This window comes from Histomonas meleagridis (assembly GCF_020186115.1).
Source record: "Histomonas meleagridis strain 2922-C6/04-10x chromosome Unknown scaffold_61, whole genome shotgun sequence".
Lineage (NCBI taxonomy): Eukaryota > Parabasalia > Tritrichomonadida > Dientamoebidae > Histomonas > Histomonas meleagridis.
Genome location: NW_027150931.1, coordinates 3,315,188 through 3,337,589, shown reverse-complemented (window position 1 = coordinate 3,337,589; position 22,402 = coordinate 3,315,188). Strand labels below are relative to the sequence as shown.

General features: G+C 30.8%; 11 protein-coding genes across 11 annotated transcripts; 4 read left to right on the top strand and 7 right to left on the bottom strand.

The window, feature by feature from the left end:
- Nucleotides 1–40: 40 nt before the first annotated feature.
- Nucleotides 41–631, top strand: GO595_011033 (small GTP-binding protein; the record flags this gene model as incomplete). The annotated part of the gene is made up of 1 exon (XM_067913778.1): nt 41–631. The coding sequence occupies one exon, from the start codon at nt 41–43 to the stop codon at nt 629–631; it is 591 nt and encodes a 196-aa protein (XP_067769771.1).
- Nucleotides 632–957: 326 nt separating this feature from the next.
- GO595_011032 (inositol polyphosphate kinase) lies at nt 958–1,863 on the bottom strand (the record flags this gene model as incomplete). Its single annotated transcript, XM_067913777.1, has 1 exon — nt 958–1,863. One exon carries the CDS (start codon nt 1,861–1,863, stop codon nt 958–960), a length of 906 nt encoding a protein of 301 aa, XP_067769770.1.
- Nucleotides 1,864–2,586: 723 nt separating this feature from the next.
- GO595_011031 (uncharacterized protein) lies at nt 2,587–4,275 on the top strand (the record flags this gene model as incomplete). Its single annotated transcript, XM_067913776.1, has 1 exon — nt 2,587–4,275. One exon carries the CDS (start codon nt 2,587–2,589, stop codon nt 4,273–4,275), a length of 1,689 nt encoding a protein of 562 aa, XP_067769769.1.
- An 822-nt stretch (nt 4,276–5,097) lies between these two features.
- GO595_011030 (ribonucleoside-diphosphate reductase, adenosylcobalamin-dependent) lies at nt 5,098–5,754 on the bottom strand (the record flags this gene model as incomplete). The annotated part of the gene is made up of 1 exon (XM_067913775.1): nt 5,098–5,754. The coding sequence occupies one exon, from the start codon at nt 5,752–5,754 to the stop codon at nt 5,098–5,100; it is 657 nt and encodes a 218-aa protein (XP_067769768.1).
- Nucleotides 5,755–5,788: 34 nt separating this feature from the next.
- On the bottom strand, nt 5,789–6,877 carry GO595_011029 (ribonucleoside-diphosphate reductase, adenosylcobalamin-dependent; the record flags this gene model as incomplete). Its single annotated transcript, XM_067913774.1, has 1 exon — nt 5,789–6,877. The coding sequence occupies one exon, from the start codon at nt 6,875–6,877 to the stop codon at nt 5,789–5,791; it is 1,089 nt and encodes a 362-aa protein (XP_067769767.1).
- Nucleotides 6,878–8,422: 1,545 nt separating this feature from the next.
- On the bottom strand, nt 8,423–9,160 carry GO595_011028 (uncharacterized protein; the record flags this gene model as incomplete). The annotated part of the gene is made up of 1 exon (XM_067913773.1): nt 8,423–9,160. The coding sequence occupies one exon, from the start codon at nt 9,158–9,160 to the stop codon at nt 8,423–8,425; it is 738 nt and encodes a 245-aa protein (XP_067769766.1).
- Nucleotides 9,161–9,349: 189 nt separating this feature from the next.
- Nucleotides 9,350–10,654, bottom strand: GO595_011027 (putative Transitional endoplasmic reticulum ATPase; the record flags this gene model as incomplete). The annotated part of the gene is made up of 1 exon (XM_067913772.1): nt 9,350–10,654. The coding sequence occupies one exon, from the start codon at nt 10,652–10,654 to the stop codon at nt 9,350–9,352; it is 1,305 nt and encodes a 434-aa protein (XP_067769765.1).
- Nucleotides 10,655–10,750: 96 nt separating this feature from the next.
- Nucleotides 10,751–11,506, bottom strand: GO595_011026 (ribosomal protein S3Ae; the record flags this gene model as incomplete). Its single annotated transcript, XM_067913771.1, has 1 exon — nt 10,751–11,506. One exon carries the CDS (start codon nt 11,504–11,506, stop codon nt 10,751–10,753), a length of 756 nt encoding a protein of 251 aa, XP_067769764.1.
- Nucleotides 11,507–11,608: 102 nt separating this feature from the next.
- On the top strand, nt 11,609–12,451 carry GO595_011025 (uncharacterized protein; the record flags this gene model as incomplete). Its single annotated transcript, XM_067913770.1, has 1 exon — nt 11,609–12,451. The coding sequence occupies one exon, from the start codon at nt 11,609–11,611 to the stop codon at nt 12,449–12,451; it is 843 nt and encodes a 280-aa protein (XP_067769763.1).
- Nucleotides 12,452–15,382: 2,931 nt separating this feature from the next.
- GO595_011024 (Ubiquitin carboxyl-terminal hydrolase isozyme L3) lies at nt 15,383–16,060 on the top strand (the record flags this gene model as incomplete). Its single annotated transcript, XM_067913768.1, has 1 exon — nt 15,383–16,060. The coding sequence occupies one exon, from the start codon at nt 15,383–15,385 to the stop codon at nt 16,058–16,060; it is 678 nt and encodes a 225-aa protein (XP_067769762.1).
- A 1,589-nt stretch (nt 16,061–17,649) lies between these two features.
- On the bottom strand, nt 17,650–19,593 carry GO595_011023 (cytoplasmic heat shock protein 70; the record flags this gene model as incomplete). Its single annotated transcript, XM_067913767.1, has 1 exon — nt 17,650–19,593. The coding sequence occupies one exon, from the start codon at nt 19,591–19,593 to the stop codon at nt 17,650–17,652; it is 1,944 nt and encodes a 647-aa protein (XP_067769761.1).
- Between the last annotated feature and the right edge of the window lie 2,809 nt (nt 19,594–22,402).

Genomic DNA, 22,402 nt, shown 5'->3' with positions numbered 1-22,402 from the left:
ACAATTTTTGGTCAAATCCTCAAAAGCTTCATTTTTATTTATGTCAAATTACAAGTTTATTGTTATAGGATCAAGTGGCGTTGGAAAAACAGCTATCCTCAAGCGCCTAGTTGATGATGTTTTTGCAGAAGAATCACAGTCAACAATTGGTGTCGAATTTTTGGCAACTTCTGTTGTCGTTGATGACAAACAAATAAAACTACATATTTGGGATACAGCTGGTCAAGAAAGATTTAGGTCAATTGCAAAAGCATATTTCCGTTCTGCTATAGGAGTTATTTTGGTTTTTGATCTCACAGACAGAAAATCTTTTGAAGACCTAACAGACTGGCTAAAAGACATTCATTCGCTTTGCGACCCTAATGCTGTTGTCACATTAATTGGAAATAAATCCGATTTAGTTGATCAAAGAACAATTACTCCATCTGAAGCAGAAGGGTTCGCTCAGTTGCATCAGCTTACATATCTTGAAACATCTGCGCTTGGTGGTGACAATATTCAAGAAGCATTTCAAAGAACAGCAGCTGCAATTTACCGAAAAGGACTAGCAGCTACAGATGCCCGAAAAGACGACGACACAAAACGCATTGAACCAGGTTCACAAAAGGGCAAAAAGGACTGCTGCTTCTAATTTATCAAAACTGAAATAAAACTTTCATCAAATAAACTTTTGAATTCAAAATTTGCCTAATTAAAGGGATAAATTTACCCTTTAACCACTCTCTCTTTTTCAAATGCAATGACGTTTAAACGTAATTTTTGTGTTCAAATTTTATCGAAGACTAATCATTCACATCCTCAACAAATAATCACTTTCTACATCTATTCTACAACAATCCTCACCAAGATGAATCATTTTACAAATTTTTGGAAAGTTTCGTTTCAATCTCATTCCATTTCTAAGTTCACAAAAGACATATTCAAACATATTTTTTTTATTTTTCTAACTTAGGAAAGTTACTCTTCTTCATTGAGGATAGATCTTAAAAGGACTATCAAGTTTTGAATTCCAGGTAAAATATCGTCTTCGCAATCCTTTACGTTTTCGTTGAATTCTTCAGCCATTTTGTTTATGTTCCAATAAGTTTTTGCGAAGTCGAGAAGCCTGCACTCTTTTTTAGACTCGTCTTCTTCATCATAAACAAGCAAAACAGACGAACTAAACAATCGTGCATTAGCCTCATTTCTCAGTTTATACAAAGCGTTTTTCAATTTTTCTAACTTATCAATGAAAAAAGGTAACTTTTTCTTGTCATGAAAGAAATCTTTCAAAAAGTTTCTTAATTCTTCTTCTGTGCAATTGTTGCCAAAGTCACGTTCGATGTAGTTTGCATTTTCGGTGATTGGCCATTTATCTGGATTCTTGCTATACCACATAGCTGCACGAACTTTAAATTTTAAGCTACTGGCTGTTCCACTTTCTACTTTCTTTCGCATGTGCGCAACTTTCTCTGGTTTGGCACCGAGTGCCCAGGTCCTTCCACCAAGCTTGATATCTAATACAGCAGGTTTAACAAACCCGCCTGCTATGTCGCGCATCAAAATGTATGGAGTACTAGTTAAAGCTGGCATACTCAATTCTTTCCTTATCTTTAGATGAATTTCTGGATTTTTGATGGAAATTGATCCGGCATCCTTTTCTTCCACGAAGCCTTCAACCTTTGGAATAAGACTCTCAGGAACCATATCATGGATCCAGCCGATATATCCAAGGTAGAAACGAAGCTCTTGAAGAATTCTGCACTTTTTTGCAATTATGCCCTCACGGAAAGGTATGATAACTCCGTCATGCCCAAATATTCGAGAACGCAGCATAGTCTTTGGGTTGTTATCGACATGGAGGGTTACGTCTTCTTCAGACATGGACTATGCGATAGAAGACGTTAATTTCATTCAAAAAGCTGATTCCAAAGCTTAATATTGAAAGTATCCATCTCAAAAAACCGTTATTTCAAAGAATCGATGCCACTTTTGTGTACCCTGACTTCAATTAACAAGTCCGAAAATATGGTCGTAATAACCGATACTTTTGAACCAAAATTTTCGGTTGTTGTAAATCATCATAAAAATTCTGAAAAAAACAATGTGAAAAACGATAGGGTAAATCTCTTCTCCTTTGAATTAAAATCTTCATTTTTTTGCAAATTTCGCCAAAAAAATCAATAATTACTCGAATAATTATATGAAAATATAATCAAATCATATATGGCAATATAAATACAGTTTCTCGAATGAAATAATTCTCGCGTTTTTAAGATAATTCTTTTTTCTTCGTTAAATTTTTTCTTGACTATTTTTTATCGTAATATAAGGTTCATCGTGAACGTAAAACCAAATATGATTTTAGATTTTTTGTTATCTCTTTTTTAAATATTCATCACGATATATATTCAGTATTTATTCAGTAGAAAAAAAAAATTCTAAATTTTTTTATTGTTATGAGATTAATTGAAAAAATATTTTATGAAAGTTCAAACACATCTTCTCATTTTGTGCTTTCTTCAAGTTGCTTCTCACTTTCTTCTCGATGTGAAGAGTTTCACACACCAAAAAATCTAATTTGAGAAAGTTTGTTTGATCCTAATAATGGCTGAATCTTTGGTTAAGCTTCGTGATGTTGGTATTCACAAAATGGAACATAAAAAATGGAGCAAAGCTGACAGTATATTTACTAAAGTTATTGATAAAGTGACAATTTCAAGTGATGAAGATGCACTTCTTAAATGTTCATCTCTTCTTCAAAGATCTTTATGTAGAATGTTTCTTGAAAAACGCGACGATGCACTTTCTGATGCTAATGCTGTGATTGATATTTACCGTCAAGTAAGACCAGAAGATAAAATATCAAATGGAAATATTTCAGAACTTGAAAAAGATCCAATGACACCTATTCTTAGTTTAGCCTACCTTCGTAGAGGCCAAATCAGTGAACTCAATGGTAAACTTTTAGCTGCTCTTCAAGAATATTCTCGTTCATCTGCTCTATATCCCAACTCCGAAGGCCAAGCAGCCTTAAGCAGACTTCTTGAGGAAGTCGGTCTTCCATTCATATCAAAAGAAGATGCTGATTTAGCGGTTTTTTCAGCTATTCCAATTTCAATCCTTAATATCGAAAAACTTTCAGTTTCTCTAAGCAACGCGATCAAGTTTCTTACTGAAAATGAAGTCACTCAAGAACAAATTCTCAAAATTAATTCAAGTGGCTGTTGTCGAATATTTTATTCAATACTACAAATTTACATTGATTTTGAGCCAATCGTTTCTTCTTGCCTCCATATCTTGACGGTTCTAGCATCCAAAGGAGCTAGTGATGTTTGGGCTGGATATGTAATTATTCATCATGTATTATCAAAGTGGAAAGACAACGAAACCATATTCACCCAAATCCTTAACATACTGCAATTGGCACCTAAAGATCTATTTGAGCGTTTAATGGAGTACAACTTTGTCGAACTTTTATGTGATGGATTCAAATATGATCTTAATGAAGTTGCACTACAAACATTGTTTTACCTCATATTCCAGATCGCAAACAACGAAGAACTTCTTGTTAAGGCAAACGAGAAGGGAATTGTTGAAATCTGCATGCAGAAAAAAACTTCAGGCGCAATGATGTTACTTAGTAAAATATGCATTATCAAGGACGCGCTAAAGAAAGCAATTAATGGAGGTGCATTAGATTGGTCCTTTGAACTTCTTGAGACAAAAGATTTGGAAATTCAACTTTACAGAGCATCAATGATTGTCATCACGCGATATTTCCTCACCATTCCTTTACCTGAGGAAGGCAAAGAAGTCGAAAAACGAGTGAAAGAACTCTCAGAAAGAGTATTTGATGACATTAATCCCATAATCTTATCAAGTACAAAGGTTCCAGAGCTTGTTTCTTGTGCTTTCGGGACAATATCACTTTGCGTTCCTTATGCGCCTTCCAAAGTGGAGCAATACAAGCTAATAAGGTTGGCTTCAGTGTTGCTTTCCATTTACTTGAAGGAACCTCAAATCGCATCAAACATCGTATCGTTCATATTTGAATGCTCGAATTACGGTTATTTGAATGCTATCAAAAACGACAGGGCGGTTATGCCAACGGTTATGAAGGCACTTTCTGTAAATCCAAAGGAAGAAATGCTCGTAGAAAGGGCTGTAATTCTTGCAAACTTGTGCGATCATCAAAATAAAACAGCTTTACTTCAGGCTGCTTTGTTACAATTCCCGACATCAAAATTGTTGAAAGATTTTATCACAAAGAATGGGACTTCACTGTTGAAGTGACATAAATTTTTCAGCATTTTAACCCTTTTGTTCATGAATAAAATATAAGTTTGAATTAGTATTTATTTTAACGTGAAAATTGAATGAATTGTTGAAAAGATTTTTATCTTTAAATACTTAATTAATAAAACATTCACATTTTGATGGCAAAAATCGTTTGGATTCCATAAAAGTCAAAGAAGATTTTTTGTGATGCATAAAAACATTATTTAACAAGCCCATAGTCGAATAGAAAACTTAGAAGCAAATAATTTTTTTTTTTCAATTCCCGCACTGCTTCAGTCAGCGCAACTTGAGCCAAAAGACGGTCAGAGGACGCCACGTTGTGGCCTTCAGGCAGGCCTGCAAACAATTTGATTTTTATTTTAAAAATGGTCTCCCGACGGACTTACTTATGTTGAACTAATCACCGCGCTTTTCATGATTTTCCATATGAAAGTAACTGTCTGAGTATTGTTTTTGTGTTTATGTATGAAAGCATGTTTTGGTTGGAAAAAATAGCAGAAAGGGAAAGTATGTATGAAAGATTACTTGATGATCTTATCATAATAAAGTGTCGTTATGTGATTTATTACAATGATTTCTTTATAAAAATAGTAATTTAAGAAATATACCTCTTCTTGTACAGTTAAAAGATTGAATGTTACATGGATCTTCAATGCTGGTTCTGAAAAAAGAAATAAAAAATGTTATTGGAAAAGATTCATTAATATATATAGAAGCAGAAGATGAAAATGAAATTGTAGAGACAGAAATACAATTGAAGTGTTCAAGATATATTGAAAATCTTAAATAAGAATAATAAAAAATTTTTTATTTTATTTAAATATCACATTTACCATCTTTACAAGTATCGACAAAAGTTTTCACAGCTTCATTACTTTGTGCTTTAGTTTCAAGAACTTGATATTGTCTTGAACCATTTCGATAAACTGTTAAACCTTTACAACCCAATTTCCATCCTTCGATAAATCCTTCTCGAACCATATCTTCTGTTGCATCTTGTTCAAAATTAACTGTTTTAGAAATCGCGTTACATGTATATTTTTGAATTTCACTTTGCATATTAATATGATCTTTAGGTGAAATATCCAATGATGTAACAAATACTTTTTTAACTTCTTCTGGAACTCCGATAACATTCCTTAATGTACCTGTTTGAAGGATTTGTTCCATAATTTCTTTAGAATAACAATTATTTTCTTTAAGTGCTTTCTTTAAATGTTTGTTAACAAATGGTTTCATTTCACCTGCTAAACAATTACATCGTCGATATGCTAATGCAAAATATGGTTCAACACCTGATGAAACATCCATTAACATAGATGTAGAACCAGTAGGTGCTACATTAGTTAATGATGCATTTCGCATCGTCGCATATTTCTTACACCAAATACTTTTATCAAAGTTTGGGAAATTACCTTTTTCAGCTCCAAGTTTAATTGATTCATCAATAGATGTTTCTTGAATAATTTCCATAGCTCGTGTAGCTACTTTTCGTCCTTCTTCTGAATTATATGGTAATTTCATTAAAAAATAACATATCTGCTAAACCCATAATACCTAAACCAATACGTCTATTATTTTTAAACATAGTATTAACACGTTCTACTGGAAATTGTGTTAAATCTACTACATTATCTAACATTCGAACTGCTATACGTGTAACTTCTTTTAATTTTTCTTCATTTAATGTACGATCTGAATTAACAAATTTTTCTAAATTAATTGATCCTAAATTACATGCATCACCTGAATGAAGATATTGTTCTCCACATGGATTACAACATTCAATAGGCCCAAGACCTGGTAATGGATTAGTCTTATTAACTGTATCAAGAAAAATACATCCTGGTTCACCATTACGCCATGCACTATAAATAATTTCATCCATAATTTCTGGCGCTGAAATATCAGCTTCTGTAATATCTGTAATACGTCCTGCTGCATCACGTGTAATATATCGTGGTTTCATCTTTTCACCATTCCATGTACATAACCATGGTGTTGGATCATTATTAATAACTCGTTCCATAAATTCATCAGTAAGTCCAACTGAAAAATTAAAATTCTCATATGTACCTTCTTTAGCTTTGGCTTCAATAAATTCTAAAATATCGGGATGATCAACACGCATTAAAGCCATATTAGCTCCATGACGACCATGTTGTTGAACTATTCGAAATGCTTCTGAATAAATTCGTAAAAATGATAATGGTCCACTTGATGAACCAAGTGTTCGTTTACATTTAAATCCTGCTGGTCGAAGAAGATGAAATGGAAATCCAATACCTGAACCTGCTTGTTGAAGAAGTGCTGCTTCTTTAAGTGTATCAAAAATACTATCTAAAGAATCTTCCATATGTAAAACAACACAATTAGAAATAAGTGCTGTCTTGGCACCTGCATTGGCTAATGTACGTCCTGCTGGAATAAATTCAAAATTTGTCATAACTTCACTAAAAAATTCGACTCCATTTTTTTCTTCATCTTTTTCAACTGATGCTAAACATTTGGCTACTCGTTGAAACATTTCTTCTGGGGTTTCAATGATTTCATTGTTTTCATCTTGTTGAAGATATCGCGCTTTTAATACTTTCATGGCATTACTAGTAAAATTTAATGTAGTATTAATACCTTCAATATTCTTCATATTCTTAGTTGTACTCATATTTTGTTCAATTATTTATTAATAAAAAATGAAGTGAATAAATATCGCGCCAAGAGAAATCTTCCTTCTTCTTCATTTCAATATAATTGGACGTTAAATAATTCAAAATAATGGCGGTATGGCACTTTTTAGATATTCAAATTGTTAACTTGCTAAATTTATAGAAAAATAGAAAAGACATCAAAAATTTTGAATAATTTTTTTTTGTCTATCCTCGATAAAAACTATTTCTTTGTTTCGATTTAATAAATTTCATTTTAAATATGTTTTTACAATCAGCATATGCTGAAATGAAATAACATTTATAATTGTTATAATTAAGATCCATATGTGTATAAAATTTGTTCACATAAATCTAAAAATTTTCGCTAAAATATGGAAATTCTTAATAACGATTATGCCAATACTAGTATTGGCAATATTTCGTAAGGAAAAAGATATAGTAACGAATTGTTAGTAAATGTTTAACTTTAAGCTAATTTTAAATGAAATTAATTTTAATTTATTATGGTTAATATTTATTGTGATTTGTCACTGATGAACAATAAAATTTTAATGTGCATCTGAAATTTGAAAAAATAAAAAGTTGTTTTAAATATATAATATTATATATGTTACAAGTATTAATAATTGTTCACATGGATAACCAAAATGAATTACAAAATAGGATTCTATTCATATGAATGAATTTGTATAATAACAGTTTAATATGAATCGATCTTTACTAATCTTAGATCTGTGCCATATGTGGGTTTAGAACCATATTCTTTTGATTTAACATTCATTGGAAAAACCATTTTTCTTCTAAGATGTTGGATATCAAATCTTTAAACATTTGAAAAAAGTTGCCAGCTAGTTTTCCCACAAATGTAATATTCAGCTAGACACTAATGAACGAATATATTTGTAAACGTCATTGGAAAAAAAATTCCTAAAATTTTAAATTTAGTTTTACCTTCATTATATGGAGCAATTTTATTCCATGAAAATAAAATGTATCTAGTGTTTATAATATTCATGAAATTTGAATTATTTTTGTTCAAGTAATTTGACTATTTCTGTAAAACCTGAAGCAGAAGCGATCATAAGAGCTGATTTAAATAATTTGAACAATTTCCAAACAAAATTTAAAAACATAAAAATGCAAAAATAAAACCAAAACAAAATAAAATTATATTTTTAGCATTAATATCTATTCCATTTTGTTCCAGAAGTAATTTAACGATTTCGGTATAACCCGATTTTACTGCTTCCATGAGCGCTGTATTAAACAATTTGAATAAATCTTATACATGATTTTGAAATAAAAAATTATCAAAATTAAATTTACATAAAACAAATAAACATCTACAGCATTAACGTCAATTCCTTCTCTTTTTAGAAGTAATTTAACTGCATCTATATGACCACGTGAAGATGCCAATATCAGAGCTGTTTTATCGATTTTGAAAAAAATTTAAAAATTTTAGCAAAACTTCAAATTATTGAAATAAATTTTATGTCAAACAAATGAATATCTTTAGCATTAACATCAATTGCTTTTTGCTCAAGGAGTAATTTAATTGATTCTATTCGATTATTTAGAGAAGCTAACATAAGTGCTGTACGAAATATTTCGAACATTTCCCAGAAACTGTTGGAATTGGGAGTATAATCACATGGTGTAGTATGCCAATTAGATGGTCCAACATCTGTATGATAAATGACGTTGTAAAGATTGTAACCATCCATTCGCCTACGTTCACTGGTGTCTACAATAAGTGGACTAACCATTGTATAACTTGTAGCTGGTGGTGGACCCATATCAAAAGGTGGTGGTCGTAATGGAGTTGGTGGTACAACAGCATCAGTTGGCATCACAGGTTCTACTGGCTCTCCTTCAACTTCATTTTGATCTTCTTGTTGATTTGGTTGTTCTGGATCAATATATGTATACGTTGGTTCAACTGCTTCATTTGATTCAAGTGTGTCATTGTCAGGAGTTGGATCCCTTGTCTCAATTGATTCTTCGTTAATATTTGGTGGTTGTTCTGTACCACCAGTATTTGGTGTTGGTTCTGTAGATGTTACTTCTTCAGGTTGATTTTGTTGTGTGGATGTCACTTCTTCAGGTTGATTTTGTTGTGTGGATGTCACTTCTTCAGGTTGATTTTGTTGTGTGGATGTCACTTCTTCAGGTTGATTTTGTTCTGTGTTGTTGTTGTCTCCTTCCATTGGAGTTTGTCAGATCAACCGACAAATTTTCCAAATTTTCATTGAATTTCAATTATCGTCTTTGATTTTTTCACACAACGTTCGACGGTTTTATCCACTTTTCAGAGCTTTAGGAAACATGTGAAGTCAATACCCAAATCAAAAAAACACAATCGGAAGCATCTTCTCATAAAAATTAATAAACAACATTTATTTATCCTTTTTTGTTTTTATCCCGAAATCAATTGGATGCATCTTAGTACCAAGTGCATCAGCCATTAATCGATCACTTACATGCATTCCATGACTACCTGTTACATCTTCAACCAAATTTGAAACAGATTCTCTACATAATTCCATTATCTCTTTTGTTGTCATTGTGTTCGCGAATTTAGAAACAATTTCATTTAAGTCTTCTTCAGTTATAAACATTCCAGAAGTATAATTTTTAATTAATTCTTTTGTTTCTTTTGTAGATGGCTGTTTAAGTTCTACTTCATAACCAAATCTTCCATCTCTTAAGAATCGCTTGTCAATATCATCTAATGACTCAATTGTCCCAATCAAAATCACGCCTGCTTTTTTGAGGCAGTTTTCGACTTTTTCAAGCAAATAAACGGTCTTCTTTCTATCTTCAATTGTTTTCGCATTTTTTAATTTGATCACAATCTCTTGTAGATTGTCAACCATGATCAAACACGGTGGATGATCAGTATAAAAATCAAAAACTTTATTTATGTTTTCGTAAAATTCTTCAATTTTAAGTGATTTAAGTTGATGACAATCACAGTATATTGAAGGACATTTAAGAGAAGTTGAAATTGATGATAAAAGACTGGTCTTACCACTTCCGGATTCTCCATATACAAGAATACCAATGGATGTATTAATGCGCATTTGTGCTAAAAGTCGTGGATATTTATATTGATTAAAAATATATGAGTTAATAAAGTCTTTGGTGGTTTCGTCATATGTTAAATTAGAAAAAATTTGAGGAATTATTGGTGAATCAAGAATTGGCCCTGGTTCAGGTGTGAAATATAATTTAGTTGTGGAACTAGTGAAAGAGCGATCGGTTGGTAAGCTACTAATAATTTTAAATGGCTTTTCTTGATTACCTATTTTTAGGAGGAAAATAGAATCTATTGTTACTGGTTGAGATGTTTGTGTAAAAAAATCTATAACTTGTGATTTGAATTCTTCTTTTCGATGACTACGAAATAAAGGAGCTACCTTAATAGCATCACAATGATCTTCTCCATCAAATGGAAGTATTGGAATTTCATCCTTTGGAGAAAGTCCCAATGTAATCTGTGCTGACAGTGGAACTTTAATTTCATATGGCTTGCATTCACTATCTTTAATAACTTTAAATATTGAAATTTGTTCGTTTTTTCCTTTGATCAAAGCATATCCATTTTTTTTAAGACCAATTTTTTTGATTGACTTTGAGTTTAATAATACAACAAAATTTAAAGGGAGTGAAACACAAGAAACTGAAAAAAAGTCGCACATTTAACTAAAAAAAACTAAGTGGACATGGTTCGAAATCCGAAATAACCAATTTTTTTACGTTTTCACTTTTTGAATGATTTTCAACAAGCAAATTTTTTACTTGGTTTCTTCGGTTTTGGCTTCTTCTTCAACAGGGCGTGCAACTTCAGCAGCCTTTGTAACAGCACGGCCTTGGTGGAGCTTCTTAAGTTCATCACCAGTGAATGTTGGTGCCTTGATGACTTTGATCTTTGTGACATAAACATTATCAACTTGCATGATGGTCTTGCATTTTTCAACAATGGCCTTTTCAATTGTTTCGTTGACAATTGTTTGACACAGTTCTGGGATTGTTGACTTTTCGATTGTCTCCTTCATGATGGCAATGCAAGCATCTCTGATCTCACGCTTCTTAGATTGTTGAGCATAGCATGCCTTCTTGTTTGGATTTAATTTCTTGGTGAAACCGATGCTGAAAGCGCGAAGAATGTAACCATCAGCTGTACGAACATCAACTTGAGCATTGATGAGTGTGCGGTACTTACGGAGGAGAGAAGAAAGTTTGTCGTTAGTAAGTCTCATTCCGGCAAAAACAGTTAAGACGTCATTGTTTTGAACATCAACTGATTTCCAGCTGAAGAGACGGTATGCATGAGATTGTTCGTCAACAAGATCACCATGGGAGAGTTCGAACACACGGTTGTTGAGGTAATCGGCAGGTGTCTTACCACGAGCGCATTTGTGTGAAACTGTGAATCCAATATCACGTTTTGAAAAGAATCCTGGAACGAAAACATGGCGCCATTCCTTCTTGAGGAAGGTATCTTGCTTGATCTTCTTTGAGGCCTTGCCTTTCTGTTGAGCTTTACCCATTTTCCAAAAGGTTGGACCATAACCGTCGTATCGTTGTTTTAAAAGCAAACTTAACGCCAGTCAATTTTTTAACATGTGCTGTCAATTAAATAAGGCTTTCGAATGGAAGAAGAAGAACTTAATCAAATCATTGATTCATACTTGGAAGAATATAATTTTTCTTCTGTTTTTGGTCAAATGGATCAACTTATTGATATTTCAAAGAATAGAATTGATAAGAATGCAGAAGAATATCCAAATTCACATCTTCTTATAGAACTGTTTTGCGAACAAGCAAATTATCCAATTGACGAATATCCACTAAGTGATAAAGACAAAGTTATTCAACTTATGAATGATAAATCTCTTCGTTCATTTTATTCAAAATGTATTGTTCTTTATTTTCTTATTGACTCATTCAACATGATGCCAAACTTTCAGATCGGAAATGTTTATGATTTTGGTGTTATTACATTAATTCCATCCAAAATAATTTCATTTGTTTATTCCTGTTATCAAATTGACAACAGAATATTTTCACCCAACGACATCTCAAACCTATTCATAAATGCCGTTTCTCCTGAAATTAAGTTTAATATTATTGATAATTTAGTTGAATTTAAAATGTTCACAGCAGCCTTACAATATTATTACTTTTCAGGTTTCCAATGCCAAGACATTTCCCAGCTCAAAGTAATTATTCGTCTATTTACTTCAAATGGGAAATATTTCGAATGTCTTAAATTCATCAGATCGCTAACTTTTGTCGATATCAAAGATTCGCTTTTCATTATGTTCAAGGAGGCAGTAGCAAATGATCAGTTGGATGAGTTTTCAAGCCTTGTCTTCGGGAAAGAGGAGGAAATTGTGGATAACTTCGAGTTTCCAACTCTTGAGCAAAAGAATAAATATTACAGAATCAGACGAAACTTCGCTGCATTTGAAGCTGATGCAATTGATAGTTAAATATTAAAGTGTTTCATTTAAAATAATTTTAGAAAATCATTTTTTTTTTTTATTATAAATTTTTATAAATATATTACCATGAAAAAGTTTTTTGGCATTAGTTCCATCTTATATTATTAAGGTAAGATTTCATGTGAATAATATTGGTAAAAATCTACTTAATGTCATTAAGTATTTCCTGATGAAAATGAATTACCCAAATAAAGAATATGCATTTAAAAATCTTTACCTAAACAAAAGTATTTTCCCAAAGCAATACTGCTTGGAAAGCTTTCCAAAACATCACAGTACTACCACTCAAATTCACATATGAGATTCTATTTTAAAAGGTACAAAAAACTTAAACCGAACTTTTACTTATTAGATTTAATATTAAAATTAAATTTGTTCAATAAAGTTATCTTCCTTGAAATCATTTGCGAATGGATCATCTTCAATGTTCTTCGGATGAAAATGTTGTAATTGTTTCATTTTCTTTTTCTTCTTTCACATCATTTGATTCTGCATTGCTGATTTGTTTTTTATTACGTAATCGAATTAATAATATAACAAGTAACACAACAACAATAATTACGATGACAATAACAACGCATACAATGATTATAATATTCGTGTTATCATTTTTATCAACGTCATTTATATAAAAAATAGTATAAAAATTCGAATAAAAACTATAATAAGTCGAATAAACAACAATTGTATAATTATAATAAATAAATTCATTTATAACATATGCGAAAATTGAATTTATATTAGAAATAGAATAAGAATTCGATGGGAAAGAATTAAAAATACTTATTGTTTGAGTATTGGAGAATGAATATATTAAAGTAAACGAATGAGAAATAGTTAAAGCAGAAAAAGAATTTGTAAATGTTACAACAAAAGTGTTATAAGTATTTGATTTTGTAAATGTGTTAGAAAATGCATTTGACCTTACAAACAAATTTGATTTTGCAAATGTATTTGATTTGGTATATGTTTCTGTGGCTGGAAGACATGATGAAATGATTGATCCTTTAGATACATTAAATACACCAAATTTCGTGCTATTATATGAACCTGGTGTCATAACAGTTTTCGCAGGCACATCAGGAAATGCACCGGAGTCAATTGTTGGTTCTGTTTCGCCACTAAAATAAATACATTGAAGATTTGTACATGATTGAAACGCACGATTTTTAATTTCTTTGATATTTTCGCTAAGAAAAATTGTATGGAGTGATGTACAATTCCAAAATGAACTATCTTCATAAATTTTAACTGATTTCGGAAGTGTAATATTAAATAAATTCGTGCATGAACTGAAAACAGAACTATTAATAGATGTAATATTTTCACTAAGTGTAATATCGCTTAAATTATAACAATTAGAAAATGCTGAGTTTCCGATTGATGTAACAGAACTTGGTATAGTAATACTACTTCATGATATACAATTAAAAAATGCTGAGTTTCCAATTGATGTGACTGTATTAGGGATTACAATATTATTTAAATTGCAATATCAAAATGCATAATTTTGAATTGTTGTAACATTGTTGCCATTGAGAACTGTTGTTAAATTATAGCAATACATAAACGCTTCAACTCCAATGGTTTGTATGAAATTTCCGATATAAACTGCAATAAGAAAAGTACATTCAAAAAATGCTCTTCTAGGAATTTCCCCTGTTTCACAATATATATAAACATATTCTGCTTCTTTCTTTTCTTCGGTATCAAAATCATTATCTTCATTAATAATAAGTGTTTTATTATTTGAATGATAAGTTTCGATGCTGTTAACAATAAAAATTATAAAAAACAAATTCCGAAGTTGTTTATTCTTGTTATTCGTTTGTAAATAAAAATATTTCTTTTTATATAAAAAATTATAATTAAAACAAATAAAAAATGAAAACATTTTTCAAAAATATTCAAAAAAATAGAAAAACTTTTATAACATGTTAAAATTGACTTAAAAGAATATACCAATGAAAAAAAATATCTGGAAGACAATTTGTATCCTTGCTCATTATGTATTTGATTTGATTTTGCTGAAAAAAAAAGAACATTGTAAAAAGATGTTTTAGAATTTTTATTATGTTGAGAATATTTTTCTTGATAAACTGCACCAACATTATGTGCGCGAATGTTTTTCATTTCTTTGTTGAACTTAGCAAGAAGTTGATGTTTAATTGTAAAATTAGTTGGTTTATGGACTATAAATGCAGAAGATAAAGCTGGAATAATGAAAAATATGGAAGCAACTAAGAAGAAGGACATAGCGTTTCTTTAAAAAGAGCTGATTATTGAAAATTTTTTTGCAATATAACATAGTAAAACTCGATTTTGAAAATACGCGACCGTTACGAATAGGGGATCACGATTGCTTAATTTTGCGGTTTGTATCACGTGATGTAATCTACTTGAAGCTGACTTTTGAGCGCACCCTTTCCCATCGCATTATATTCTAACCGTCAAAACATATAGAAATGAAACGGTTTTATCGACTTTGTGTTCAATTTTACCGAACAAAACCGTTAAAGTTGTTTGTTCTGAAGATAATTTCTAGAAATCCTTTTTTATACACGATCATTAATGAAATTTAATCTAGAATTTAACAGAGTAACAAATATTTCTTCACTTATTAATTATCAATTGAGAGCATCAAAAATTTGTTATGTTAAAAAGGTAATAATTTTGTTGAATTAGTTATTCTTAATTGCGTTAATCATGTTTTTGCATTTTCTCGAATAATCTTTTTCTCGAAAAAAAATATTATTCTTATGTTATAAGGCCATTCAACATCCATAATAAAAAGGACTTGCCAAGTCGAAAAAAGACGTTAAGTCACTTGACTTTAAGAAAGATTGAATATATGTCACTTTTTGTCAATTTTACCAAAATTTTAATTCAATTTTTCAATAAAATCCGATTAAAAAGGTAATGAGCGAAGAAGGAGTTCTTACTGCACTCTCAAATGATCCAGAAAGTCTTACCGACTTTGCAATAGAAATTGGTTTAGACGAATCATGTTTTCAGTTCAGCGAAATTTTTTCATTTGAACCAGAAATGCTTGAATTCATACCACAACCAGTTTTTTCTGTAATATTCCTATACCCAGTCGGAGAAGAGGATGGTCCTCTTGAAACACGTTTTATGGAAGAAAGAGAAATACAACCAGATGATCCATGGTTTACAATTCAGACTTTACCTAATGCTTGTGGAACCATTGCTGTTATTCACAGTATTGCTAACAACTTAGATAAGCTCAAAATTGTTGAAGGTTCATGGCTTGCTAAGTTTTTCGAAGTTGCAAAATCAATGAGCCCAGCTCAAAGAGCTGATTACATTGAAGGAAACGAAGAAATTCAAGATCTTCACGAAGATGCTGCAACTGAAGATACTACACCAATTATTGAAGAATACGACATGAATCATTTTATTACATTTATTCAAAAAGATGGCAAACTATGGGAACTTGACGGAAGGAAACCAGCTCCAATTTGCCATGGTAAGTGCACCAACCTCATGAATGATGCACTTAATGTTATCCAGACTCAATTTATGCCAAATGTTCCTGATCCAATGAGAACATCCACAACAGTTCTCACTCATAGCTAAACCATTTCTAGGTCTTAATTGTTTGTTTTGATATCATATGAAAATTTTCACGACAATTAATTTCATGTCATCAAAGATTTGAAATTTATTTCTCATTTGCTCCTGAAAATATGATATTACTAAATTGATTTTTCGTGTATATTAAATTTTAACAATATGATATTGCTTTTGTTGCAAATGCTGATTGAATCTTTTTACAAAAAATCAAATAGAAAATACATTATAAGATGTTGAAACTTTGTGTACATATACAGTAAAACAAGAAGGCCATTCATTAAAAAAAAGTTGCATGTGATATTAAAATATTTAAAAAATTTTATTAGATTTCATATGAAAATTCCATTTGAGCAAAAGTTTGCATGTAGAATTTTGGATCCGGTTAAAAAAGTTTTCTTAAATACCCTTTCATTGAAACAAATATTCTTTGATTTTAAGGAATTCTGTAATTGTTTGATGATTAAATACCAAGAAATTATTGATTTTTATATTTTCTCGATGACCTTGGATTTAAATAAGTGTCCTTTGATCTGGCGAATACCTACAAATATGATAATAGCTACAATTACAATGGGTGATTTAATTAATCCTGTCATTGGATCATCGTCTATGGATTGTTGATGGCTTATTCTGATAGGATATTTTGTGATTTTTGTTGAGTTTGATATAGCTTCAAATGATCCATCTTCGCTTAGATTTAAAGAAACTGTGTAAAACCTGCACCATGGATGTGTAATGAAAATGTCATGTTTCCCTGGATGAAGGCGAACGTATGTTTGACCTTTTCTTGATGGTTTAATAATCTTTGCACCATCATCAATAATCATAAAAGATTCTGGTGAGAGAGGACAAGATGCAGTATATTTGACAGTGAATTCTGTCTCAATCTTTGAGGATCTCGCTAATACAATCCAGCATAACATGTGAAAGGTGTTTTTTCGTTAAAAGTGAAATGATCTATCGTAAATTTAAAAACTGAAGTAAAATTATGAATTCTTCCACTTTTTCATTATATTCGATACAATTTGTACAGTTTTGATTTTTGTGTGTTTCGGTTTCTTGTTGTTTGGTATTTTTGATAGAAATGACTGCAAATAATATCAAATTCTTTTTTGATACATGTTCTAGGTGAAATAATAAATTTTTTAAAGATTTATCATCAAATATAATAAAAAATTCATATAAATGAATTAATTATCTTAACTAAGTTAAACATGTTTAATTTTGTTTTCTTATTTCAAATAAAATCAGAATAAAATGGTATTCATCTTAATAATAAAAATTGGTTTATTAATAAAAAAAAAATGATAGCAAATATATAAAAATATAAGCACTAAAAAAAAGAAAGACGTTTATAAGTACTGATTAAATCTATAGTTTAATAATGATTTCTAACTTCTAATTGGGATGTATGCACTACTAAACCTAGATTCTTTTACTTCATTTACACTCAAGATTTATCCTATATGGAAAGCAAATGATTTACTTTTTTTATTACATAATTTCTATTAAGTTAAATTATGCAAATAATCATTTTGTGTTATTAAATGGATTAAAAATGAAAATTATTCATTGTATCACATTTTATTCATTTAATCGACTTCTTCAACGCGTGGTCCTGATGAATGTCCACTGTTTGCTGATGGTCCACTTCCTCCTTGCATGTTCGCGCCTGGCATTCCGCCTTGTGCGCCTCCTGCTGCATGTTGATAAGCTGATTGCATAATTGGCATCAGTTTGCCTTCGAGTTCCTTCTGCTTCGCTTCGATTGTTGCGACGTCTGCGTCTTGGTTAGACTCGATCCATGCGAGCGTGTCATTGATTTCCTTGTTGATTGTGTCCTTGTCTGATTGTGACAATGCGTTAGCGAACTGCTCTTGATTTAATGAGTTGCGTACGCCGAAGCAGTATCCTTCGAGTGCGTTCTTCGCTTCCACTTTCTTACGCACTTCTTCATCTTGTGCTTTGTACTTCTCTGCGTCTGCAACCATTTTGTCGATATCTGCTTGTGAAAGACGTCCTTTCTCATTCTTAATCGTGATCTTCTTCACGTTGCCTGTCGACTTATCTTGTGCCGAAACGTTCATAATACCATCTGCGTTAACATCGAATGTAACTTCAATCTGTGGTACGCCGCGTGGTGCTGGCGGAATACCTGTTAAATCAAATGTGCCAAGTAAGTTGTTGTCGCATGTTCGAGAACGTTCTCCTTCATAAACTTTGATTGTAACTGCGGGCTGGTTATCTGAGAATGTCGTGAAGACATTTGACTTCTTCGCTGGAATTGTCGTGTTACGTGGAATGAGCACTGTCATCATTCCGCCAGCTGTTTCGATACCTAATGAAAGTGGTGCAACATCTAATAATAAAATATCTTTCACTGTATCTGATGTATCGCCTTTGATAATTGCTGCTTGGACTGCTGCCCCATATGCAACTGCTTCATCCGGATCAACACCACGGCATGGCTGCTTGCCATTGAAGAAGTCTTGTAACAATTGTTGGACACGTGGAATACGTGATGAACCTCCAACTAAAACTATATCGGTGACGTCTGACTTCGACATGTTCGCATCCCTTAATACTTGTGCAACTGGTGTCATCGTCGATCTGAATAACTCATCATTTAAGTTCTCGAACATTGCACGTGAAATGTTATCCATGAAGTCGTGGCCTTCATATAATGAATCGCAAACAATTGATGCGGATGTGGCTGTGGATAATGTTCGCTTAGCTCGTTCGCATGCTGTTCGTAATGTACGTAATGCACGTGGCGATTGCCTTAAATCACATTTGAACTTCTTCTGGAATCGATCTGCAAAGTAATTAACCATACGATTATCAAAGTCTTCGCCGCCAAGATGTGTATCACCTGCTGTGGCACGAACTTCGAACATGCCGCCATCGATATCAAGTAATGAAACATCAAATGTACCGCCGCCAAGATCAAATATTAAAACATGACGCTCTTTATCGGATTTTTCATTAAGACCAAACGCAATTGCGGCGGCTGTTGGCTCATTAATAATACGTAATACATTTAATCCGGCTATGACACCGGCGTCTTTTGTGGCTTGACGCTGGCCATCATTGAAATATGCTGGAACTGTAATAACTGCATCTTTGACTTTGTCTGTAAGTTGACTTTCTGCAATTTCTTTCATTTTACCCAAAACCATAGCTGAAATTTCTTCAGGATAAAATTGTTTCGTTTCGCCTTTCCATTGAACTTGAATTCTTGGACGATCTGCTTCACCACGAACAACTTTGAATGGCCAATGTTGCATATCTTTTTGAACAACTGGATCACTAAATTTACGGCCAATCATACGCTTGGCATCAAATACTGTGTTTGTTGGATTCATGGCTGCTTGGTTCTTTGCAGCATCACCAACAAGTCTTTCATCTTCTGTAAATGCAACATAAGATGGTGTTGTACGATTACCCATATCATTTGCTATAATATCAACACGATTGTGTCTAAAAACACCAACGCAACTGTATGTTGTACCTAAATCAATACCTATAGCTGACATAATAAAAAAATGATGTTATGAAGGCATTTTTTGGTTGAGCATTTAATGATTCAATTTAAATATTCGACCATTTAAAGCATTGAAATTTCTATAAGAACGTTTAATAAAAAGGTCAAATGGAATTTCATAGAAAGTTTAATGATAACGGTCTAAAATTTAGATAAAATTCCTTCATGAAGACAAATAACTTTCCCTAAAAGATAAAAAAAAAGATACTAAAGTTCTCCAATATAATTACTAAGTAGAAGGGAAAAAACCAACATTATCAAATGGTTTATTTGATATAAATCATAAAGATATATTAATCAAAATGGTGAAATCAAAGTATTACCTCCGAAAACTTTTTTATCATAAAATATTAAAAAATTCTCATTCGATTAATTGTTTGATTTTAAAAATAATAAATTTCACAAAAACAATTTAAATAACAAAATTATTTCTAAACTTTTAACTCCGAAACGATTTTTATTTAAATCAAAATATTTCATTTGTTTTCGCTATCAGTTATTTTGTTTCATATCCACTGATCTTTTTCATTTTTAACGAATTCTTTGATTGTTGTATCAATTTGATTCGTTTCTGTTTTATCGAATTCTTCTGATTCTGTTTCTTTTGTCGAATGTTTAACTGTTTTATGATTGAACAAAAAGATAACAATTCCAACAATTAAAAGTATTATAAAAACGGCTAAGCAAATAATTGAAACAAGTGCTGTCTTAGAAATACTTTCTGGGTCAGCTTCAGTTTGTGCTTGGGAATAAAATACAAAATTTGAGTAATAACTGACATAAGTCGAAAATTGATTAAATACGAACATATAACTTATGAAGTTTGTCGCAACGTAATAAATACTTGAAGAGAAATACGAAATAACAAATGTATTGGTGTATGAAATCTTTAAAATACTCAATGATTGAGTGATTGATATTGCAAAAATTAATGAAAACGAATGCGTTGAAGCCATTAATGGATTTATATAAACAAATGTATTTGATTGAGAATATGTATTTGATTGAGAATATGTATTTGACTGTGAATATGTATTTGATTGAGTATATGTATTTGATTGAGTATATGTATTTGATTGAGAATATGTATTTGATTGAGAATATGTATTTGATTGAGAATATGTATTTGATTGAGAATATGTATTTGATTGAGAATATGTATTTGACTGTGAATATGTATTTGATTGAGAATATGTATTACTTTGAGAATATGTATTTGATTTTGTAAATGTAGATGTTGGTGGGAGACATTCATCAATTGGAATTTTGCTGATTTTAAGTTCACCAAATGATTCACTTGTATAAGATGTTGTGACCATAACTGTATCTGTTGAAATGTTTTCAAATGCATCAGTTCCAATATCTGGTTCATTTTCTCCATAATAATATATACATTTAAGTTCTTTACAATTATAAAATGTATTATGTTCAATTTGCTGAATATTTCCATAAATTTCAACAGTTTTTAATTTAATACATTGTTCAAATGCATTATAACCAAGTGTTGTAACTGATTTTGGAATCGTGAAATTATTTAAATTTGAACATAGACTAAATGCATACCCATTAATAGTTTTTAATTTGTCACCAATAATAATTGTTTCTAAATGAGAACATGATCGAAATGCACAATACTCAATAGTTTCAATATTTTCGCCAAGATTAATAGTTATTAAGCTTGAACATTCTTGAAATGAATATGCACCAACATATGTAATTGTGTTTGGAAGCAATATATAATTCATTTTTGTACAGTTATAAAATGCATTCATGTCAATCAGCAGAATATTTCCATAAATTTCAACTCTTTCTAAATTAATACATTCCCTAAATGTATTTGCTCCAAGTGCTGTAACTGAATTCGGAATTATAATAATTTTTAAATTTGAACATTGATCAAATCCGTAAGTTCCTATTAATCTGACTGAATTAGGAATTGTAACATTTATCAGATTTTTACACTGAGAAAATGCAAAGCTATCAATTGACGTAATTGTATTACTAAGTTGAATTGTTAAAAGAGATTCCCAATTAGCAAATGCATTGTTTGGTATTTTGGCGATTCCATCTGAAATAATAATATTTTCTGCAATGTCTTTATAAATTTGTATTTTTTCCTGAAGAATTTGATCTTCACCTTCTATTGTAAGTGTTTTTGTATCTTCATTCCATATCAATGAAAATGCTTGTGAAATAAAAATAGAAAATATAAATGGAAATAGATTTTTATTTATATTAACAAAGATTTTATTATGTTTATTATACCAAATGAATAAAATGTTTGTTATTAACAAAAAAATTAAATTAAAAAAACATTTAAAATATATTATATCATTTAAATTTCTATTTTGTATATATTTATTGAGAAAATCAAATAATAAGAGAATAAATTTATTCAGATGTGAAATTTTAGAGTTAAAATAATAAAGCTTTAATCTATATAAGTTGTTGTGATTCAAAGAAATACTAGAAGGCAAACTTGTTTGAAAAAATATATATTCGTAAAAAATTATTTGTTTTATCATATTAATACACAATGACGTAAAACACCTTAAATCCTTTGGATGATTGAAATTAAATTTATCAGTTATATCATATTTTTGAGTGAAATGATTTAAATGTATAAAAATTTGTTTTAATTTATAATTTTGATTTTGCATAAATAATGGAAGAGAAACATTTGTTATTTTATTTCTGATTATAATAATTATGAAATTAATTGGGACGAGTGGAATTATTGGGAAATGAGTTATTTGTCAGGTTATCAAAAAGTTAGGAAATAATTAATATAAACTATTCAA